Source organism: Malaclemys terrapin, chromosome 2 (genome assembly GCF_027887155.1).
Source record: "Malaclemys terrapin pileata isolate rMalTer1 chromosome 2, rMalTer1.hap1, whole genome shotgun sequence".
NCBI classification, from domain to species: domain Eukaryota; kingdom Metazoa; phylum Chordata; order Testudines; family Emydidae; genus Malaclemys; species Malaclemys terrapin.
In genome coordinates this window covers 16,944,515-16,964,465 of record NC_071506.1, presented here as the reverse complement: position 1 = coordinate 16,964,465, position 19,951 = coordinate 16,944,515, and the positions used below count along the sequence as shown (strand labels likewise).

The window sequence follows — 19,951 nt, the reverse complement described above, 5'->3', positions numbered from 1 at the left end:
CATATTTTAATTTTTAAAAAGGAGGACACTCCATGGGGCCCCGGGCCTGCCCCCAACTCCGCCCCTTCCCCGCCCCCAGCCCCGCCCCAACTCTGCCCCCTCCCCTGAACGCTCCGCCCCCTGCTCCTCCCCCACCCCTGCTTCCCGCGAATCAAATGTTCGTGGGAAGCCTGAAACAGGGAGGCAGCAGGTAAGCTGGGGCTGGGGCGGGGTGCGGCGCGGCCCAGTCTGGCCCCCCTGGCCGAGCGGCTCCCTTCGGCGGCCAGACGGCCCAGGCCAAGAGGCTCTGGCCCCGGCATCTCCCGCCCGGCTCAGCTCAGGCCCTGGGGCCCCGGCCGAGCACCGCGCCGGCCCCGCACCGCTGGCCCCAGCCCCAGTGGCCCCAGCCGAGCACTGCCGGGCCCTCCCTCCCTATTTTCCCGGACGTGTCCGGCTTTTTGGGATTTCCCCCCGGACGGGGATTTGAGGCCCAAAAAGCCGGACATGTCTGGGAAAATCCAGACGTATGGTAACCCTGGTGTGTGCACAAGGTAGGGGAGGGCAGGATATTGTCCAGCCCACAATGTATGACACTGCGAATGGTTGTAGGCCTAACTTTACACATTAAAATGTTAATTATTGCCTGGCATCTAACTGTGATCTATTTAGTCCGCTGGGGCATCTTGATACTAAAGAATTTTCTTTTTCTAATGACTCATTTCATATATGGTGGACATTCTCTCCTGTGACTGTTCACACATAAGTTAATCATTCTTGTGAGACTTTGAGAGAAAATACCCTTCTTTTATATAATTAATATTTAATTTGACTTAAATTGTTAGTAGTGAATTAACGAATCTGAAATATTGTTGTTTAAAAACTGCCGTTTTCTGAACTGCCAGTTAAACTGCTTTGTGGTGTAAAATAAGTTGGATGATAGTAGACAATCACAGATCAGTTATGCAGCCAGGAAAGGGAACTTTAACAGGAGTACAACTTACTGCACCCGTAGCACTGCAGGAATGTAGTTTATCGCTTTCAGGGTTACAGTGTGGCATATCTAATCACCATTACTGTATGTTCCTCCATAGTAATTGATCCCAATATTCTCCAATTTATTTAAACATGAAATTATCAAAGTGTAGAAGAAATGAAGAAAAATTCCTACACAATGATCTGGTCATTCTCCCCTTGAAGCTGATGCTGCCGTACAAAAAGGAACCACAATTTTAAAGATGTTACTCTAGTGGAGGAGGACTGAAACTTCTGGTTGAAGGGGTTGAGGCCCTGAGAACGGCTAGACTTTCACCTTGATGTCCGTGAGAGAACTGGACAAAAAGCTTTTAAAAAAAAAAAAAAAAAAATTCACGAATAACCCCTTTTTCATTGAAAAAAATTAAGAAAAATGTGTATTGTCTACCAGCTCTAATCGGTTATTCAAATGAGCAATATATTTTAATCCCGGTTTCCTCTCCACTCTAAAAATTAACCTATGATAATCCTGAGTACTTTTTGTATGTCAATAACTGTAGTTGGTACTGATATTTCTAACTATCAGATGGCTTCAGCTCCTTAAACACTAGCTGTAATACAGACAAATATGGAAAGCAGTGGCCTTGTACAGAGAAGAGTCAGAACTGTTAAGGCATGATATTCGAGCAATGAAACATTTAGACTGCAATTCACTTATATAAAAACAATTTTAGCCTGAAAGGATTAACTTAACACACTCTCTTCTGAAGTGTTTTTTTATTGAAGTAATGGCTTTTTGAAGGACTCTTAAGTAACAGAAATTGGACTTTAGGAAAGATAGTGTGTTTCAAGAATGATGTCACAGCTCACCCATAATCTGCCTTTGTTAGAAGGAAGGGGGAACACTGACAATATACTTCTCAGAGAAGTACTGGGCTTAATCTTTTACTTTGCAATTTCTGTATTTTAGGCCCTGGACAAGCTTGTTAATAAACAATTTAACATATTCTAGTAAAATGGCATGTTCTAGTTTGTATTAACCCAAACCTGTGCTTTGAATTGGAAAAATGAAAGATATTTTAGAAGCTTAAAACTGTTCCTATGAATTAAAAAAACAAACTTTGTCTCATTCTTAGGATGGTCTTGTTAAAGCTGATATGGAGAAGCTGACTTTCTATGCAGTTTCTGCACCAGAGAAGCTGGATCGAATTGGAGCTTACCTAGCAGAGAGACTGAGCAGAGATGTTGTCAGACATCGCTACGGGTAAGGGATTCGGTCACTGTATAAATACAGATGTGGAAAGTTAGCTGTTTTCCCCTATCATTATTCTGGTTCAGTCTACAAGACATATAGAGTCAGAACCTTGGATATTGTTCATGCTTATGGGCAGGGGATAGCTATTAATTTTTATTTTTTAGCCAAAATATATTAAAAGTAAAGTGAATTATGAAGTTTTAGGCAATGTTGGATGTGAAAATGACCTGGATTTACAAGTCAAACTTCTAGACTCAGCAGGACATATTTTCCACTGTACTAAGACTGTTTTCATTTAATATATCCTTCAGTTCTTCTGTTGGAGCTATAATTGTTATATAAGCTAATTGTCTGACTTCACAGGTGATTGTCCTTAATACTTGAGCTAAATTAATCCTCCTGACCCCAGAGGAACAGGTTGGAAATGGTCTTTCCTGTACTTTCCCAAAGAGGGAATAGGGGAGAAGAATATATAATGAAAATAGAGAGGGGAAGAGACCATAAAGTTGAAAGAGATTAAAAAAATGAAACAGACAGCACATGGAATTGGAAGAGAATGTTGTTGCTGCCTGGCAGTTATCATTGAAAATAGAGGTATAGATGTAAAAACATTGTAAGAATTTTTTTTATGGAAACGGTCAGTATGTGAGTGACAGTAAACACCCCTCCTGATCAGCAGTCTTCCCTCTCACTAACGTGCTCTGTGTAGATTGAGATGCCTCCTTAAACTGTGGAAGTTTAGATACACTGCTGTCTTGTCATACTGGGATTTTGGTAGACTGAAGGCCCTCTACTGACTAGAAGAGTGGTGCCTTTAATACAAAATAAAAAGTAGGAAAAATAAGATCTAAAAAAAAAATTTCTACAGGAATACCCAGGAATCTTTACTTTCTTTGATTTGTCTTCGAAAATATACTTTTGAAATAAGTGGAGAATATTAGTGTGATGTGCCCTACACCAATCTGACATTTAATTTTTTTTTCCAGTTTTTATAATATAGGCTTAAATAAAAGCATGTAAAAGTTTGGGCCAAGGTAAATATGACACACAATTTGCATCTGTATGGATCTCTTCTCAATTTGCTTTCAGGTATGTTTTAATCGCCATGGAGGCACTGGACCAACTTTTAATGGCTTGCCATTCTCAAAGCATTAAACCATTTGTGGAAAGTTTCCTTCAGATGGTGGCCAAGCTTCTAGAGTCAGGGGAACCAAAGCTGCAAGTTCTTGGAACCAATTCTGTGAGTAAACAGTTTGCTAACCCAAATCTGAATCAAGTTCATAGAAGATTGGAGGTGGTGAGAGATTATCATGCCAGATGTTCAGCTGGTATTCAATCGAAGGAAAAAACTTAATGAAAGCCTGAGATTGCATGTAGTTAGTGCCTGTATGACCCATATGAATGTATCTATAAGCAGCTTAACTATCAAAATAATTCTTATCTATGGATATTTATCCTACTAAAAGTATGAAATGATTTTCATAGTAAAAGTTGGAAGTGAATGCCTTACTCATGAATACAACTAATTTTATTTGGTCTTTTCCCCTTTATGGGGTCCATCCAGTCTTCCTCTGTTTGCACAGTGAAGTAGATTCCGTTTGATAGCAATCCCGATATTAACAACCTTCATTTAATAGTAGCATATCGTTGTGAACAGCTCCCATCCTCTTGACCTTAATGTTAATGGGATTCGGATATTGGCAGCAGTCATGCCACTTTCTTCCAAAAAGAGTTGTAAGTCCCTGGCTTTTTGGGAATTTAGTAAAATGTTCTCAGACAATTCCCATTCACATTTTTCTGTTTAAATTCATGCTCCAAATTGATTTTGCTCAATTGCTTCAGCTTTGTGAATTTGGTTCTCTTTAAGCATGAAGTATTGCGGCAGAGCTCCTTCTCTGCCTTGGTGAGTCCCGCGCTTCCTCTTAGTGGTGGGCTGGGGGATTCCTCTCTCCCGGGGAATTTCCCCACGCCCCTGTGTTTACTGCCCCCACATTGTCTGGGCAGGGGTTGCTCCCAGCCTCCCTGACGGGAGGGGGAGGGGAGCCTCTTAGTCTCCGGTAACTACTCCGGATGTAGTGGTGGCAGGCCAGGAGCCCAGTTCAGTCTCTCCCCTCGGGCAGGGTCTCTTTTCCCCAAACCTCTGGGTTCTGGAAGGGCTATACTCCCTGTTGGGCAGGATTTCCCCTGCTCTTCACCTCTGTATCTGTGAGGTCTGTCTCCAGTGTTTACCAGTGTCTGCACTGTCCAGCTCTCCAGTATCATAGAATCATAGAATATCAGAGTTGGAAGGGACCTCAAGAGGTCATCTAGTCCAACCCCCTGCTCAAAGCAGGACCAATTCCCAGCTAAATCATCCCAGCCAGGGCTTTGTCAAGCCGGGCCTTAAAAACCTCCAAGGAAGGAGACTCCACCACCTCCCTAGGTAACGCATTCCAGTGTTTCACCACCCTCCTAGTGAAATAGTTTTTCCTGATATCCAACCTGGACCTCCCCCACTGCAACTTGAGACCATTGCTCCTTGTTCTGTCATCTGCCACCACTGAGAACAGCCGAGCTCCATCCTCTTTGGAACCCCCCTTCAGGTAGTTGAAGGCTGCTATCAAATCCCCCCTCATTCTTCTCTTCTGGAGACTAAACAATCCCAGTTCTCTCAGCCTCTCCTCATAAGTCATGTGCTCCAGACCCCTAATCATTTTTGTTGCCCTCCGCTGGACTCTTTCCAATTTTTCCACATCCTTCTTGTAGTGTGGGGCCCAAAACTGGACACAGTATTCCAGATGAGGCCTCACCAATGTCGAATAAAGGGGAACGATCACGTTCCTCGATCTGCTGGCAATGCCCCTACTTATACAGCCCAAAATGCCGTTAGCCTTCTTGGCAACAAGAGCACACTGTTGACTCATATCCAGCTTCTCATCCATTGTGACCCCTAGGTCCTTTTCAGCAGAACTGCTACCTAGCCATTCGGTCCCTAGTCTGTAGCAGTGCATGGGATTCTTCCGTCCTAAGTGCAGGACTCTGCACTTGTCCTTGTTGAACCTCATCAGGTTTTTTTCTGCCCAATCCTCTAATTTGTCTAGGTCCCTCTGTATCCGATCCCTACCCTCTAGTGTATCTACCACGCCTCCTAGTTTAGTGTCATCTGCAAACTTGCTGAGAGTGCAGTCCACACCATCCTCCAGATCATTAATAAAGATATTAAACAAAACCGGCCCCAGGACCGACCCTTGGGGGACTCCACTTGAAACCGGCTGCCAACTAGACATGGAGCCATTAATCACTACCCGTTGAGCCCGACGATCTAGCCAGCTTTCAGTCCATTCATCCAGCCCATACTTCTTTAACTTGGTGGCAAGAATACTGTGGGAGACAGTATCAAAAGCTTTGCTAAAGTCAAGAAATAACACATCCACTGCTTTCCCCTCATCCACAGAGCCAGTTATCTCATCATAGAAGGCAATTAGGTTAGTCAGGCACGACTTCCCCTTCGTGAATCCATGCTGACTGTTCCTGATCACTTTCCTCTCCTCTAAATGTTTCATAATTGATTCCTTGAGGACCTGCTCCATGATTTTTCCAGGGACTGAGGTGAGGCTGACTGGCCTGTAGTTCCCCGGATCCTCCTTCTTCCCTTTTTTAAAGATGGGCACTACATTAGCCTTTTTCCAGTCATCTGGGACCTCCCCCGATCGCCATGAGTTTTCAAAAATAATGGCTAATGGCTCTGCAATCTCACCCGCCAACTCCTTTAGCACCCTCGGATGCAGCGCATCCGGCCCCATGGACTTGTGCACGTCCAGTTTTTCTAAATAGTCCCGAACCACTTCTTTCTCCACAGAGGGTTGGTCACCTTCTCCCCATGCTGTACTGCCCAGTGCAGCAATCTGGGAGCTGACCTTGTTCGTGAAGACAGAGGCAAAAAAATCATTGAGTACATTAGCTTTTTCCACATCCTCGGTCACTAGGTTGCCTCCCTCATTCAGTAAGGGGCCCACACTTTCCTTGATTTTCTTCTTGTTGCTAACATACCTGAAGAAACCCTTCTTGTTACTCTTAACATCTCTTGCTAACTGCAACTCCAAGTGTGATTTGGCCTTCCTGATTTCACTCCTGCACGCCTGAGCAATATTTTTATACTCCTCCCTGGTCATTTGTCCAATCTTCCACTTCTTATAAGCCTCTTTTTTGCGTTTAAGATCAGCAAGGATTTCACTATTTAGCCAAGCTGGTCGCCTGCCATATTTACTATTCTTTCTACACATCAGGATGGTTTGTTCCTGCAACCTCAATAAGGATTCTTTAAAATACAGCCAGCTCTCCTGGACCCCTTTGCCCTTCATGTTATTCTCCCAGGGGATCCTGCCCATCTGTTCCCTGAGGGAGTCAAAGTCTGCTTTTCTGAAGTCCAGGGTCCGTATTCTGCTGCTCTCCTTTCTTCCTTGTGTCAGGGTCCTGAACTCGACCATCTCATGGTCACTGCCTCCCAGGTTCCCATCCACTTTTGCTTCCCCTACTAGTTCTTCCCTGTTTGTGAGCAGCAGGTCAAGAAAAGCTGTGCCCCTAGTTGGTTCCTCCAGCACTTGCACCAGGAAATTGTCCCCTACACTTTCCAAAAATTTCCTGGATTGCCTGTGCACCGCTGTATTGCTCTCCCAGCAGATATCAGGGTGATTAAAGTCTCCCATGAGAACCAGGGCCTGCGATCTAGCAACTTCTGCTAGTTGCCAGAAGTAGCACGCCCGTTCCCCACAGCTCCTGTTGCATGCACCTATCTGACTGGAGGAGAGGCTTTTAACAGGTTCTGGCAGGCCCTTGATTGACCCCAGGTGTCCTAATTAATGTGGAGTAACCCTTGTTCAATTACCAGGGAAAAAGGGACCTGCTTATCCTGGCGCTAATATACCGGCCTTCTATACTTACCTGGCAGGGGAGATACCATGATCACGAAGGTAGTTTTCCCAGGCTGAGGTTTATCCATTGCACTGCGGGTGTGCTGACCCCTGTGATTTCCACAAATGTGGTAGTGGAGGGACTGTGTTTGCTCTTTCCCCAGTGTAAAAAAAAATAAAAAAATCACTCTCCTATAGCCGTCTGGCCTAACCCCGTCACCGTATATATTATTTGTTTGGACTTTATTCTATTTGCACATTACAGATATGATCAAATCATTATCACTCATACCGAAGCTACCACTAATATTTAGTTCTGTGATCGGTTCCTCTGTCTGTCAAGGTGAGGCCCAATATAGATAGGGTGACCAGATACCAACTGTGAAAAAACGGGACAGGGTGGGGGGGTCATAGGTGCCTATATAAGAAAAAGTCCCCCAAAATAGGACTGTCCCTATAAAAACGGGACATCTGGTCACCCGAAATATAGATTTTCCCACCCCACCACCCCATATTGAATGTGACTTCTGGAATTAGAAAATTGTCATCTACAATATTTAGAAATTCCATATATCACTGAAATTGAAATCCCCCATGAACATGCAGCTATTTTTCCCTGTACACATTATAGATAGGTGCTTAAGGAACCAGTTATCCTGTCCGCTAGTGTTTGGTGGCCTGCAGCAGATACAAACTAGTACTCAGTCTTGTGCTTTATCTGTTAGGACACTGATCTATAAGAATTCAAGATCACTTTGTCCTGAGCGGTCAGTGACTTGGAAACAGGTAATGTAATTTTTGACACAGAGTAGCCACTCCTCCGTTTTGCTCACTTGATCCTTCCTAAATAGGCCATAAAAAAAATCCATTGATTTTTAGCATATCAGTCATGAAAATCATCCCACCAGGTTTCAGTAATGCTAACTAGAATAAATTTTTGCTAATAAATGAGCAATTCGAGTTCATCTTGTTTGTTACCTAGGCTCTGAGCATTAACATATAGGCAATTCAAATAATTCCTTCTCTTCACAACCTCTAGTTTCATGATTAATTTTATCGTCATCATGATTTTGTGCTCTGAGTGCTCATTTGTGCCTTCTTTTCATCCTCTCCTTTTGTTATTGGGTTAACACCAGTCTGTTCTTGAGGAAACTGGTCCCACTTTCACTGAGGGCATATCTGCACTACAAACTTAAGCCGATTTTATGTAAGACAACATCGAGCCTCTGTATTAAGTTGGTCCTGCGTGTCCACACCACGCTCATTGTGTTGGAGTGCATCCTCATTAGCAGCTCATTGTGAATATGTTAAAATTATGTCCTCCTTTTTTCCTCTTTCCTGAACTTCATGATTCATTACACTGTAGAAGATTGATTTGTCTAAAAAAACCATTTTGAAGACAAGAACCTAATTAATCACACTGCCACATAATTAGCAATGCTGTGAAACAAACAATAGGACAGCGGGTATTTGAAGCCTATTCCTGAAGCCCTTAAAAAGAGGAAAGCTTTAAAAAAAAATTATAAAATAGTGTGTCAAGAGTGAACTTTGCTCAGTTGCTTATGTTCTACAGTGAATGTCTGTGGGCTGTTTTCCTCCAGACAAATGAGTGGCAATAGACCTTAGAACATTGGTTTGATTGTTAGTCACTTTCTTACCATGTGACAACCCAGTGTATTCTGTTTCCAGGAAGAACATTTTTGTACAGTATCTCAGTTTTTAGAGCCAGCTTTTTCAGTGATGCTTAGAATATAGTTGTAAGAAATCTGCTAAATTTAAACTGGAACTACAGCTCTCAGTAGGTAAATGATGGCAGCGAGGTTGTTGGATACAAAACTAATGTTGCAGAGGAAACAGGAGAAAGAGATGCAGGGCAGAGGAAGATAATGAATGGTAACAGTTTCATTATATCTCCCTCAAATACAGAGCTCTCACCTTTAAGTTTGTACAGTGCCCCTGAATTAAAAAAAAATAAAATATCATGGTAGTGACTGCTGAAGATTCCACATGGCTTTTCCAGTCATATCTGGATGACCTGTTGATACAGGCCAGTTCTAAAGTTCAGGGACCATGATGGAAGGGATGCGCTAGATCAGTGTTTCTCAACTTTTTTTGATACCAGGTACCGACTTGCTGCCTTTCTAAACTGTGTCAGGGAGATCTCAGGGATTCGTGCCGGTCCACGGGCTGGTCGTTGAGAAGGGGGAGGGATAGCTCAGTGATTTGTTCATTGGCCTTCTAAACCCAGGGTTGTGAGTTCAATCCTTGAAGGGGCCATTTAGGGATCTGGGGCAAAAATCTGGGGATTGGTTCTGCTTTGAGCAGGGGGTTGGACTAGATGACCTCCTGAGGTCCCTTCCAACCCTGATATTCTATGTTTCTATGAAATACTGCTCTAAACTGTGCTTGGTGATTTGTAAAGAAGTGTCAACTGTATCTTCAAGTTTGGCTCATTTGGGGACTTTGAGATAAGAACATAAGAATGGCCACACTGGGTCAGACCAAAAGTCCATCTAGATGCTAAAAAGATACTAATTTCTTGTCAGAGATACAGTTTGAATTCTTAGATGTGGCATCCAGAGCCTTTTCTCCGGTCTGAACTGTTCCATTCCTTTTTTAAACCAATATTTTTGTGTAAGCAACTAAATTTGTGGGGATCAGTTATCTCCCGAGGCTTCTTCAGCAGCTCTCTCTAGTGCAGAAAGCCATACAAATACCATCTGGATCACATCACTCACATGTTCTTTTGAATCAAGAACTCTTCATTGTTGTAGCAAATGTTGGTTTTTATAGCTAGTAATTGTATAGCAGGGGTCGGCAACCTCTGCCACGCAGCTCGCCAAGGTAAGCCCTGGCGGGCCGGGCCAGTTTGTTTACCTGCTGTGTCCACAGGTTCGGCCAATTGCGGCTCCCACTGGCCGTGGTTCGCCGCTCCAGGCCATTGGGGGCGGCAGGAAGCGGCGGCCAGCACATCCCTCAGCCCGTGCTGCTTCCCACAGCTCCCATTGGCCTGGAGCAGCGAACCGTGGCTAGTGGGAGCCACGATCGGCCAAACCTGCGGACGTAGCAGGTAAACAAACTGGCCCGACCCGCCAGGGTGCTTACCCTGGCGAGCCACGTGCCAGAGGTTGCCAACCCCTGTTGCATAGCATTGTAAAGGATAAAAACACTGTCAACCTTTCTACTCAGTGGGGCTACTAATGCATTTGATAGTTTAGTGTTTGAAAGTTGAAAATAACATTAGGTATCGTTCAGCATTATCCTGTATAATTTATGGACTTTTTTTACTTTTATAATGTTCAAAGCATTTTGTGCAAACCACGTGGCATTAGGGAAATTCTGCTTAAGTTTGTGAATTTTTGTAAATTGAACGCTGCTTGTTAATTTCTGTTTCAAATGCCACTGAGCAATAGGAGATGCCATTATTCGGTACATAGTTTAGATAGACTGTTCAATCTGGCAAGCAGCTTTGTGAGGTTGTTTGATGGGTAGATGCCTTTTTTCCCCAAAAATGTTATGATGCAACACTTTGTTTCAATTTTACATGTTCAAGAACCACAAGGTATGCTCTATTTCATGCAATTGCATTTAGATCACTTTGAAATAATGCAGCTGCTAATGGAACAGCTTTTGAAAATAAAATGTACGGCAATTTAATCTTTTTTGTTGTTTTTTGTTTTTAATTAGGATAAAACTGTTGCCAACTCTCGTGATTTTTTTTTTTTTGTGGTGAATTTTATGGCATTTGATATATTTAAACTCCCACTAGCTGGATCAAGAGATGGTATGACAATCTCAGCTTTCATTTTAATTTTTTTCTAACCTTCATCGTTACAGAGAAAAGGTTAGAAATTTGAAGCCAGTGCACCCTAAAGCCTCAAACTTAACCAGACTGCAGAAAAAAAAGAATCCAGCATTTATTACTTTGGCTTAAAACTCATGGCTCTTTTGTATCATATTTTTTGGGGGGCTGGACACATGTTTACCTGCTTGAGGTTGGCAATACTGACTTCATAGCATCGGAGAGGAAGAGTCCTCTAGGATCTCCTATGTATGCTCACTCTTTCAAAGGAAATATTTGTGACTGTCCTTCCTCTAGCTGGTGAGGGTTAAAGCAGTTCCTTCTACAGCCTGCCAGTGTTGCTCCGTGTGACCCAAAGTGAATCACTTGCAGCAACATGAGGTCACTCCTTCCCCCTCACCTCCAGGCTCTGATTTCATGGCCTACACGATGCCCCCCTCTGCTGGCCTGGAGAACAGGCTTGTGAACAAAACTGGTCACTTTTGTATAGCTTCAGAGGGGTAGCTGTGTTAGTCTGAATCTGCAAAAAGGAACAGAGGGTCCTGTGGCACCTTTAAGACTAACAGAAGTATTGGGAGCATAAGCTTTCGTGGGTAAGAACCTCACTTCATCAGACGGAAGTAATGGAAATCTCCAGAGGCAGGTATAAATCAGTATGGAGATAACGAGGTTAGTTCAATCAGGGAGAGTGAGGTGCTCTGCTAGCAGTTGAGATCCTCGTTCACACCTCAACTGCTAGCAGAGCACCTCACCCTCCCTGATTGAACTAACCTCGTTATCTCCATACTGATTTATACCTGCCTCTGGAGATTTCCATTACTTGCATCTGAAGAAGTGAGGTTCTTACCCACGAAAGCTTATGCTCCCAATACTTCTGTTAGTCTTAAAGGTGCCACAGGACCCTCTGTTGCTTTTTGTATAGCTTGTTGACCTACCATTAGATTGCAAGGCCAGCTGTCTTGGTCGTCACAGATTTTATAAGATGATGGAAAATTACACTTAAAAAAAATGCATTAGCTAAGCATATTAATCCAAAATAAGAAAAAATCACTTAGGATCTATAGTTTTCTGAGCTGGGCTGATATTTTTCTGGAGCATATTAGGGCAAGGCCTATTTACTGTGTTTCCTTTTTGTTTTACTAGATTAACCAAATAAATCAGGATAAATTATTCTGCTCTTATTGTGCAGATATTCTACACTGCATTGCAACATGAGGATTATTTTTTCTGTTTAATGTTTACAAAGTTGAATATTGAAATACTCAACAGCCACTTTTGAAAGTTCTGGAGTTAGAAACTAAAATGCCTTCTAGTTCTCTTTTTGGAAACTTGTTACAAAAAGTTTTCTAACCGTCCTTTTGTTTTTGTTTTGGTCCCCTAGTTCGTCAAATTTGCCAACATTGAGGAAGACACCCCTTCATATCACAGACGCTATGACTTTTTTGTTTCTCGATTTAGTGCCATGTGTCATTCCTGTCACAGTGATCCAGAAACACGAACTGAGTAAGTACCAGTTTATATTGTATTGCTATGTACTCTGTGGAAAGCTAAAGCAGAAGAGACGTATACAATAGTTATAACATTCGGTGATCATTCAAGGAACTAACATTAGAACCTGTGCATTATTTCAGGAAAATAGGCCTCGTACTGCAAGTCTTACTCAGTTAAAACTCCCAGTGTAGTTAAGTTTTACCTGAACAAGGACTGCAAGATTGCCCCAAATATATTAAGGGACATAGGGCCAAGCCTACAACATGAGTCACATGAGAAGTCAGACCTCACAATTGAAGTATTGATTAATTGATACTTCAGTCAGGAGGCCAGGGGGACCCCTGTTGATACACCTGCTGTTTCTAAGGGGATCCCTGCTGCTACTCTAGGTTGGGGAAGAAGAGGGCCCCATGCTGCTGCCTCTACTTCTCTGGAAGGGAATTGGAAATGCAGTGGCAGAGGTCTACCCAAGAGGGAGGTGAAGCTGTTTGAGGAACGGAGGAGGGGAAGGGCTAATATTGTGGTGGTCCTAGGGCACCAGGTTCCCTTCCAGTCCTGAGTAGTAGGCTTCTAACAAGTCTTCACTTACAAAGGAAATATTTAGTTTGTATAAGTAATCAAAATCCTTTACTACTACAATAGTACAAAAGTATATTATGGTATAAAATAAGCTGTCTAAGCTTAGCTGAATTTTCAGTAGTGAACTTCCAAACAGTTACCTTTAGTCAGTTTATCTAAAGTATAAACATCATGGTGATTTTTGTATGTTAAAACGTAAATAGATATAGGAATGGATTTGCCAGCTTACCATAACATTTTCTGCTTTCTTTAGTAGGATCACTGTTAGTCCATTTTGTGTAGTGGGAGTGTAAGCTGTGGTTAGGGATGGCATTTTGTATATAAATTAGTGTAATTTAAGGGCCAGCATGTCAATAGTGTAAAAACACTTAAATTCATAAAACGTCAGTATATTGCACCATGGGCTTGTTTTTTAGTATTACATAAACACTACATTTTTTTGGTCTTTAGCTCCCTCTAGTGGAGTGTTCTCATTTGTTGTGTAAACGATGTATAAGCATTACTGAAAATACTCAAACATGTTAGAATTTGTGAGAACTTTTTTTTATAGAATGATTTATATCTCCACTATATTGTTACCCTTTTTCACACTGTTAGGAGAATGATGTGCTACCAGTGCTGCTGTCTGGGGCCTCCTTGTGCTTTCTCTCTCAGGTTCTCTGGTCTTTGTTTCTTTCACAGATACATGGCCTTCGTAAAACAATAGCCAGCTAAGCCTCTTGCCTACGTGTTCCTTTGTTTTGGGTGGTGTGCCGGTTTTGGGGTGGGAGGTCACTGTTGCTTCAGCTACCAGGTTCCATAAGGGAGCGTAATGGCCTCTACATTTATTCTGAATGAAAGGTGGGTGTTACACCCACCAGCAAGGTTCATCCCAACCTATAACAATACTGATTTTTTTCCTGCTTTCATGTATTAGATTGTTCAGCTTGCCTTCAACTCTAAAAATCCAAATTATTAAGTATTTATAGTAGTCAGCATTGGGTGGAGGCCTACTCTGCTAGGTGTAGTACAAAAGACACTTTCTTTGCTCAGAGGAGTTTATAATGTAAGAAATAACTGAAGTATTCATCTGAAAGCTGTATATTTTTATTAAGGAAAGCATACTCATAATGCATCTTCAGGGACAACATGAAGCTTCCGTGGTTGCATGGTCATTAAAAATAATCAACACTTATGGCACTTTTTACTTAGAACTCAAAGTGCTTTACGAGTTGTAAAGGTTAGATTAATAGATTCTAGGACTGGAAGGGACCTCGAAAGGTCATCGAGTCCAGTCCCCTGCCCTCATGGCAGGTCCAAATACTGTCTAGACCATCCCATCCCATATGGTCTTAGTTTCCTTATCAACTTGGACAAGGTCATAAAGCCTGCTGATCATAGAGATGGGGTTGGAACACGACTCTGGTAATTTCCAATCTTGTTCCTTACACCAACAGGAACGGGGATAGGTCCTGGCCTTAAACTAGAGTCTGTCCTAATACGGTTGTCATAAGACTGCAGACTTTGACAAATCATCCAGTAGTTCCAAATATCTAGTCTTTTTGAGACAAAACTAAGATGCAGAAGGATTTCAAGGTTAACATACATCTGATATGCTTACGATATTCAGATGTAAATCCAGCCCCTTTTTTTGAGTATTGGAAGAGACCTCTTCTAGTGGAAGCTGGGCCATTCTCCTGTACAGGAATTATGCCAGAAGATGGAGGATTAATGTTCCTTCAGTACAACAAAAGCCCCAGCTTCATGGGGGTTTTCTGCACAACAGTAACAGTAAGGATATGAGGGCTGGGCCTATGGTGCTGCTGTATAGATCCACTGGCCTTTTTCCTCCCACATAGTGCAGGAATAAGTAGCTCTTCTCCCACTGTGATCAGAGGGGAAGCATACCTTCCTCCCGGTGTTCAGGGGCAGGATTTTGGTCTTAAATAATTTGCATTTTTCATGTTTAAGTTTCCTGTCAGCCTGAAGTAACTCTGAATTGATCCAATTCAGTTTACATTATCATTGTGAAAGAGACTTCCCTAAAGGTTAGGATTTTTTTTGAAAGCTTAAATTCTGCAGAACCCTACTTTCCAGGACAAGTTTCCTACTCATGTTGGCAAATGAGCTAGCAAATTTTTCAGGACATTAAACAGACTCGTATAACTCAGATTCTCAAGCTCCAAATTGATTCTAAGGGTCAGATTGAAAGAGCCTGTCTGTACAGAAATCTTAAACTTGGTTCTCATCACCTCCTTCATAAAGAAAAAAATTAGATAATCATAGGAGTTAACACAAAAGTTGCCATTAGGATGGACAGTGAAGTCACTCAAGACGAACAAGTCTTCACTATGTAAGTACCTTTTGATAGGGGTGATTATTGGCATGAGCAAAACTTGATTGTACACCAAAGATGTATAACTGAGAATTAAATGAGCATTCTTGATTACAGGAAAGTAGCATGACTTTAAAGAATAATAAACATCTCACTTCAAAAATGTTAATATTATGGATGACATTATGTGACTGAAACTTTCTGTGATGGAAGTGCAGTGCACTTTAACTGTAATTCCTAGACTTCTTAAAATTGGAATTACAAGACTGCACTATACTTCTACTAAAGTAATAAACATGCATTTCTCTAGCTATTTGAAATACATCCCAATCACATGCACATGCTGTCTCTACCTCTTACATTAACCATATTAAAGCTGTCTTGCATGAACTCCTAGAAACAGGTTTAGTTCTGGTACCGAATCCTAATTAGACCTGCAATAGATTATGCAGAATCATAGCCCCCTTATTTTCCTATAACTGTGTGCCTAGTGAATAAAGTGGCATTTATGAAGTAACTTGGACTATTTTAGTTTAGTTTAGCAACTGTAATGTGACTAACAGTTAGCTTAGAGAAGTAAGAATCAAGGCCAGTGACCATATTCCTTTGTGCTGAAATTAAGATTTAAAATGGCTCTAAAGGCGTGATAAAATCTTTATTTTTAAAAAGTCAAATTATGCTAAATCTTCTCACCTCTTAGAACTAGTAGCTTTCTTCATTTCAATGTCTCTTCTCAAAATAAGTAAAAATATAAAAAATAAAATATATAGCCATTGGCGCTTCAACATATTTAATATTAGTTCATTGCCACAAATATGAACCTTTTCTGTATAAAGTTGTGTTTTACATAGTTTCTTCTAAACTACACCTGTATTTATACTTATGGATTAGGAATGTAAAAAGGTAACTGGTTAAGCTTGATGCTTATCAGTTTCTGTTAATGATTAAACTCCATCTGGGATCCCGGTGGGCAGCAGAGCGCAGGGCCAGCAGCTGGAATCCCCAGATGCGGGGCTGGCAGCAGAGCCCCGCCTAAAATGTTGGGGTGCTGCAGCACCCCCAGCATCCATAGTTCCCCGTGTACATTTAACATTTAACCGTGTAACGATAGAATTTTAATCGGTTACATGGTTATTGTTTTTACACGTTATTTACATCCTTATATAAATGGCTGTAATTAATAGGACTAAGTCCTCAGTAGAGGTCCGAGCATATCAGTTTGTATTTTTTTGCGGTCAGCATTTTTGGTGTATTTGGTTGATAAATACAGATGGAAGTGCCCTTTCATATTTCATGTTTAACTTTTATTCATTGATCAAGATACATGTAACTGTTCTAGCAATTCAGGCTGCCTTCCCTTTTCTGGCTTACTTCTGTCATTTCTAATCATTCTTGTAGATATCAACCTGCAAAAATCTTGAAAGATTAGCTCCTTCTTTTTTGTAAGCCATGCACTTGGTGCTTTAAGAGGCAGTCTGTACAGTTGAACAATTTTATATATTTGCAAATGTGCCTGAAGATCCATATCAGTACAACTTTTAAAGGCCATATATTGTTCTCATGTGTGCATGAGTTGCTTCCATCAGTGTCAGTAGGAGCCTTGTGTCCATTTAAAGGCAATATGTATGTCCTTAGCAGTTTTAACCAGCTTTCCAATTTAATTCCATTTTAGAGCTGAAATGAAATCCAAACTGCATAACCACACTGTCTAATAACGAAATAAATCATTGTCTTATGCTACGTTTCCACCTTTTGAAATTTCTTTTCTCTCCTAGGATCCGGATTGCTGGAATCAGAGGCATTCAGGGAGTAGTACGTAAAACAGTTAATGATGAGCTCAGAGCAACCATATGGGAGCCTCAGCATATGGACAAGATAGTTCCCTCGCTGCTGTTTAATATGCAGAAGATAGAAGACCTTGACAGGTATTCTGCACTAATTATCACTAATTCCAATTTTTTTTTTAAAGCAACGTTTAGATAGCTTTTCCTTCCCTGTTAGAGTAGCTCTCATTGTCACTACATACTCTTGATAAACGTGTATAACTCGTAGCATAGATATGGTTAACTTCGCCTTGATAAACATTTTTTTCAACAATCAATATTTCAGTTTTTCCAGATCCCATCAGACTGAAAATTGGTTTACAAATTCTTTATCCAGATACCTTTAAGCTTTTTACAATTAAAAATCACTTGTATCATGCAGTGTCTGATATAAAAATCAGCAAATACCGTTTTTGCCCAACTAAACAAACCTGTTCAAAATTGAGATTTTTATTAATGTTTAGGTAGTCCTTAAAGCAGTTTCTGGGATTTTTCTTTTAGGGGAGGAGAAGTGGAAGCAAGATATGGAACTAAGGCACAAATGGCAGTTGAGCACCCTGCTGCTGTTGACTATAAATGGCTCTTTGGCATCTAACTGCCATTTGTACTTTTTGAAAATCTCTCCAAAGATATTTATGAATGAAATCACTGTAGCTCTTGAGAATATACAACGGTTATTTTTCCAGTGCATTTGTGTATGTACCAGAATGTGTATCAAGTTTTTTTGTTTTTGTTTTTTCATAATATTATTGGAGCCATACAATTGCTGCTAAATACTCTTCTGTGGAGCATGTATTATAGGCAAATGTCCATTTGCTAATCCTGTGGAATTGCGTCAATCTAATTCCATTTATGGAGGCATTCTTCAACAAATCTTTCTTTGTGGCTGAATCTGCCACTTTTAAGAGCCTGCCTGTTATTAGCTCCGGTAGACTTTCTACATCTACACAAAGCAGTCATTTCATGCTCTCTTTCGTGCCTTCCTGCTTTTCTTTCCTGAACCTACAGGCCCTTTGTGTTCTCTCCTGCCTCACTTTTTCTTCCATTTCTGGCTGGCAGCACCTTGCTCCCCTTCAAAGCAGTAACAATTTCAAGCCAGGCTGGTACCAATGTCTCCCCACTTCAGATCAGTCATTGCCTACCTGCCCATTTTTCTACATGCTTCTCTGAGAGTCTTTGGAATACAGATTGCCCAGGCCTTTGAGGCACACAGCTGTCTCCATGTGGCTTTTACCCTTGGAAAAGTGGCCTGAACAAAAGCCAGTTGTTTCCAGGACCCTCGTGTTGCTGTTCTGAACGAGAGCAGCCTCGCCAGCCTCCACTGGCCGTGGGATGTCTGTGCTAGAAGAGAGGACTTCTAGGGAGCAAGTAGACAGAGACACTTTTACATTACCCCCCTTCAGGTTCCTCTTAACCTCTACCTGTGCTGAGAAGCAGACATATGGTTAACTAAATTAGTACTTTCTGCATTCATTTTTTTAATGAGTAAGACTCTGACTTAAATGGGGTTTGGGTTAAGCCTTAAAGGAGGTCATTTCAGATGGACCCTGGGGTAAAATTTATCACTTAGTGAGCAAAGGAAAGTAATATCTGAGGCTAACTGCTTATTTGAAAGATGGTATTCTAAAGACATTCAGCAGAAAAAAATGGCTAATGCTTTTCCAAGTGGCAAATAAGTGGCTTTTATACACATGACATAAAAATGGAAAACAATATTTATCAGTTGTTGACTCTTGGCCTTAAATGCTACAAATAATTTCTTGTTTTTTTTGCTATTGTGACTTTATACATGCACAGGCAGAAGAGAGAGGCATCTTGAAGAGTAGGAGTACGAACCATATTGTTCTAGCAGATGGCATCAAAGCATTATGCAGGAAAGACCAGACTTTCCAGCCCAGCTGCATAGAGAATGAATAAATACACACTACCATCTTAAGGGAGAATGAAACATTTCTCTTGACATTGGTTGCTTTTAAGAAACAGTTATGGGCTCTTCTTCAAGTAGTGTGCCTGCGTCCTTGGTCTGAGATTTTTGGTAGCGGTGCCTGTTCGGCCCACACATGCACCCCACACATGCTTGTGCCCCTCACTGAGATAATATGGGACAGCACAAGCAAACTGCCCTCATTTCCTTCTCAACTGCCTTCGGCCTGAGATGGAGCCTCTGTGTGCCTGTTTTCTCTAATACTTCAAAAATTAGTTATCATATAGTTATCTTGTAGCGTTTGCCGTTGTTGGAATAGTTGTTCCTTTTGTATTTTCTTTTTTAAAAGAATAAACTTTAAAAAAAATATTCATAGAGATAATTTAAGAGCTTCCCCTTATAGAAGTTTTTTCATTATTTTACTCTGGAATGCTGGTCTTCAAGAGGCGTCTCTCCTGCCATGAGGCTATTCCGGTCAGTGATGGGCATTCCCAGTTCCTCTGCTGTTTGGGTGATACTCATATCCCCAGTAAGTGCAAGATCTGCACTTCCTTCAAGGGTAGATCCCAGAAAAAGAGGGAGATCAAGTTAAATTCCTAATGATGGAGCCCTGCTTTAGGGCCAGCTTCTAATCCCCGTGGTGGAGGACTCCCCTCTACATAGACCTCCCAGTACTGCTAGCATCCCATCCACATCAAGGTCTTGGTCACTGGAGACCACTAGAGATGTAGGCAGTACCACGGCACGAAGTATATCTATGATACTAAAGTCCTCATTGACATCTGCCTCTAGCTAGGGGGAGGTAAGGAGTAAATCTCTAAGAAATCTCAGTCACTGACACAAAAGAAGGCACAGAGACCTCAGGTCCCAAGGGGTTCCATGCAAACTCCAAATGATGCCGGCACTGCAAAGGTGGAGAGGAG

At 41.6% G+C, this 19,951-nt stretch overlaps 1 protein-coding gene and 1 pseudogene across 5 annotated transcripts in view; both read left to right on the top strand.

Moving 5' to 3' along the window:
• The window catches only part of EFR3A (EFR3 homolog A), a 160,068-nt gene that overhangs the window by 58,423 nt on the left and 81,694 nt on the right, over positions 1 to 19,951 (top strand). For all 5 annotated transcript variants that reach the window (XM_054017779.1, XM_054017777.1, XM_054017780.1 and 2 more), the window contains 4 exons: positions 2,088 to 2,215; positions 3,296 to 3,446; positions 12,279 to 12,400; positions 17,057 to 17,206. In XM_054017779.1, coding sequence (XP_053873754.1) covers positions 2,088 to 2,215; positions 3,296 to 3,446; positions 12,279 to 12,400; positions 17,057 to 17,206 — 551 coding nt within the window. The remainder of the gene's footprint in view (positions 1 to 2,087; positions 2,216 to 3,295; positions 3,447 to 12,278; positions 12,401 to 17,056; positions 17,207 to 19,951) is intronic.
• On the top strand, positions 7,119 to 7,259 carry LOC128833220 (U1 spliceosomal RNA; annotated as a pseudogene).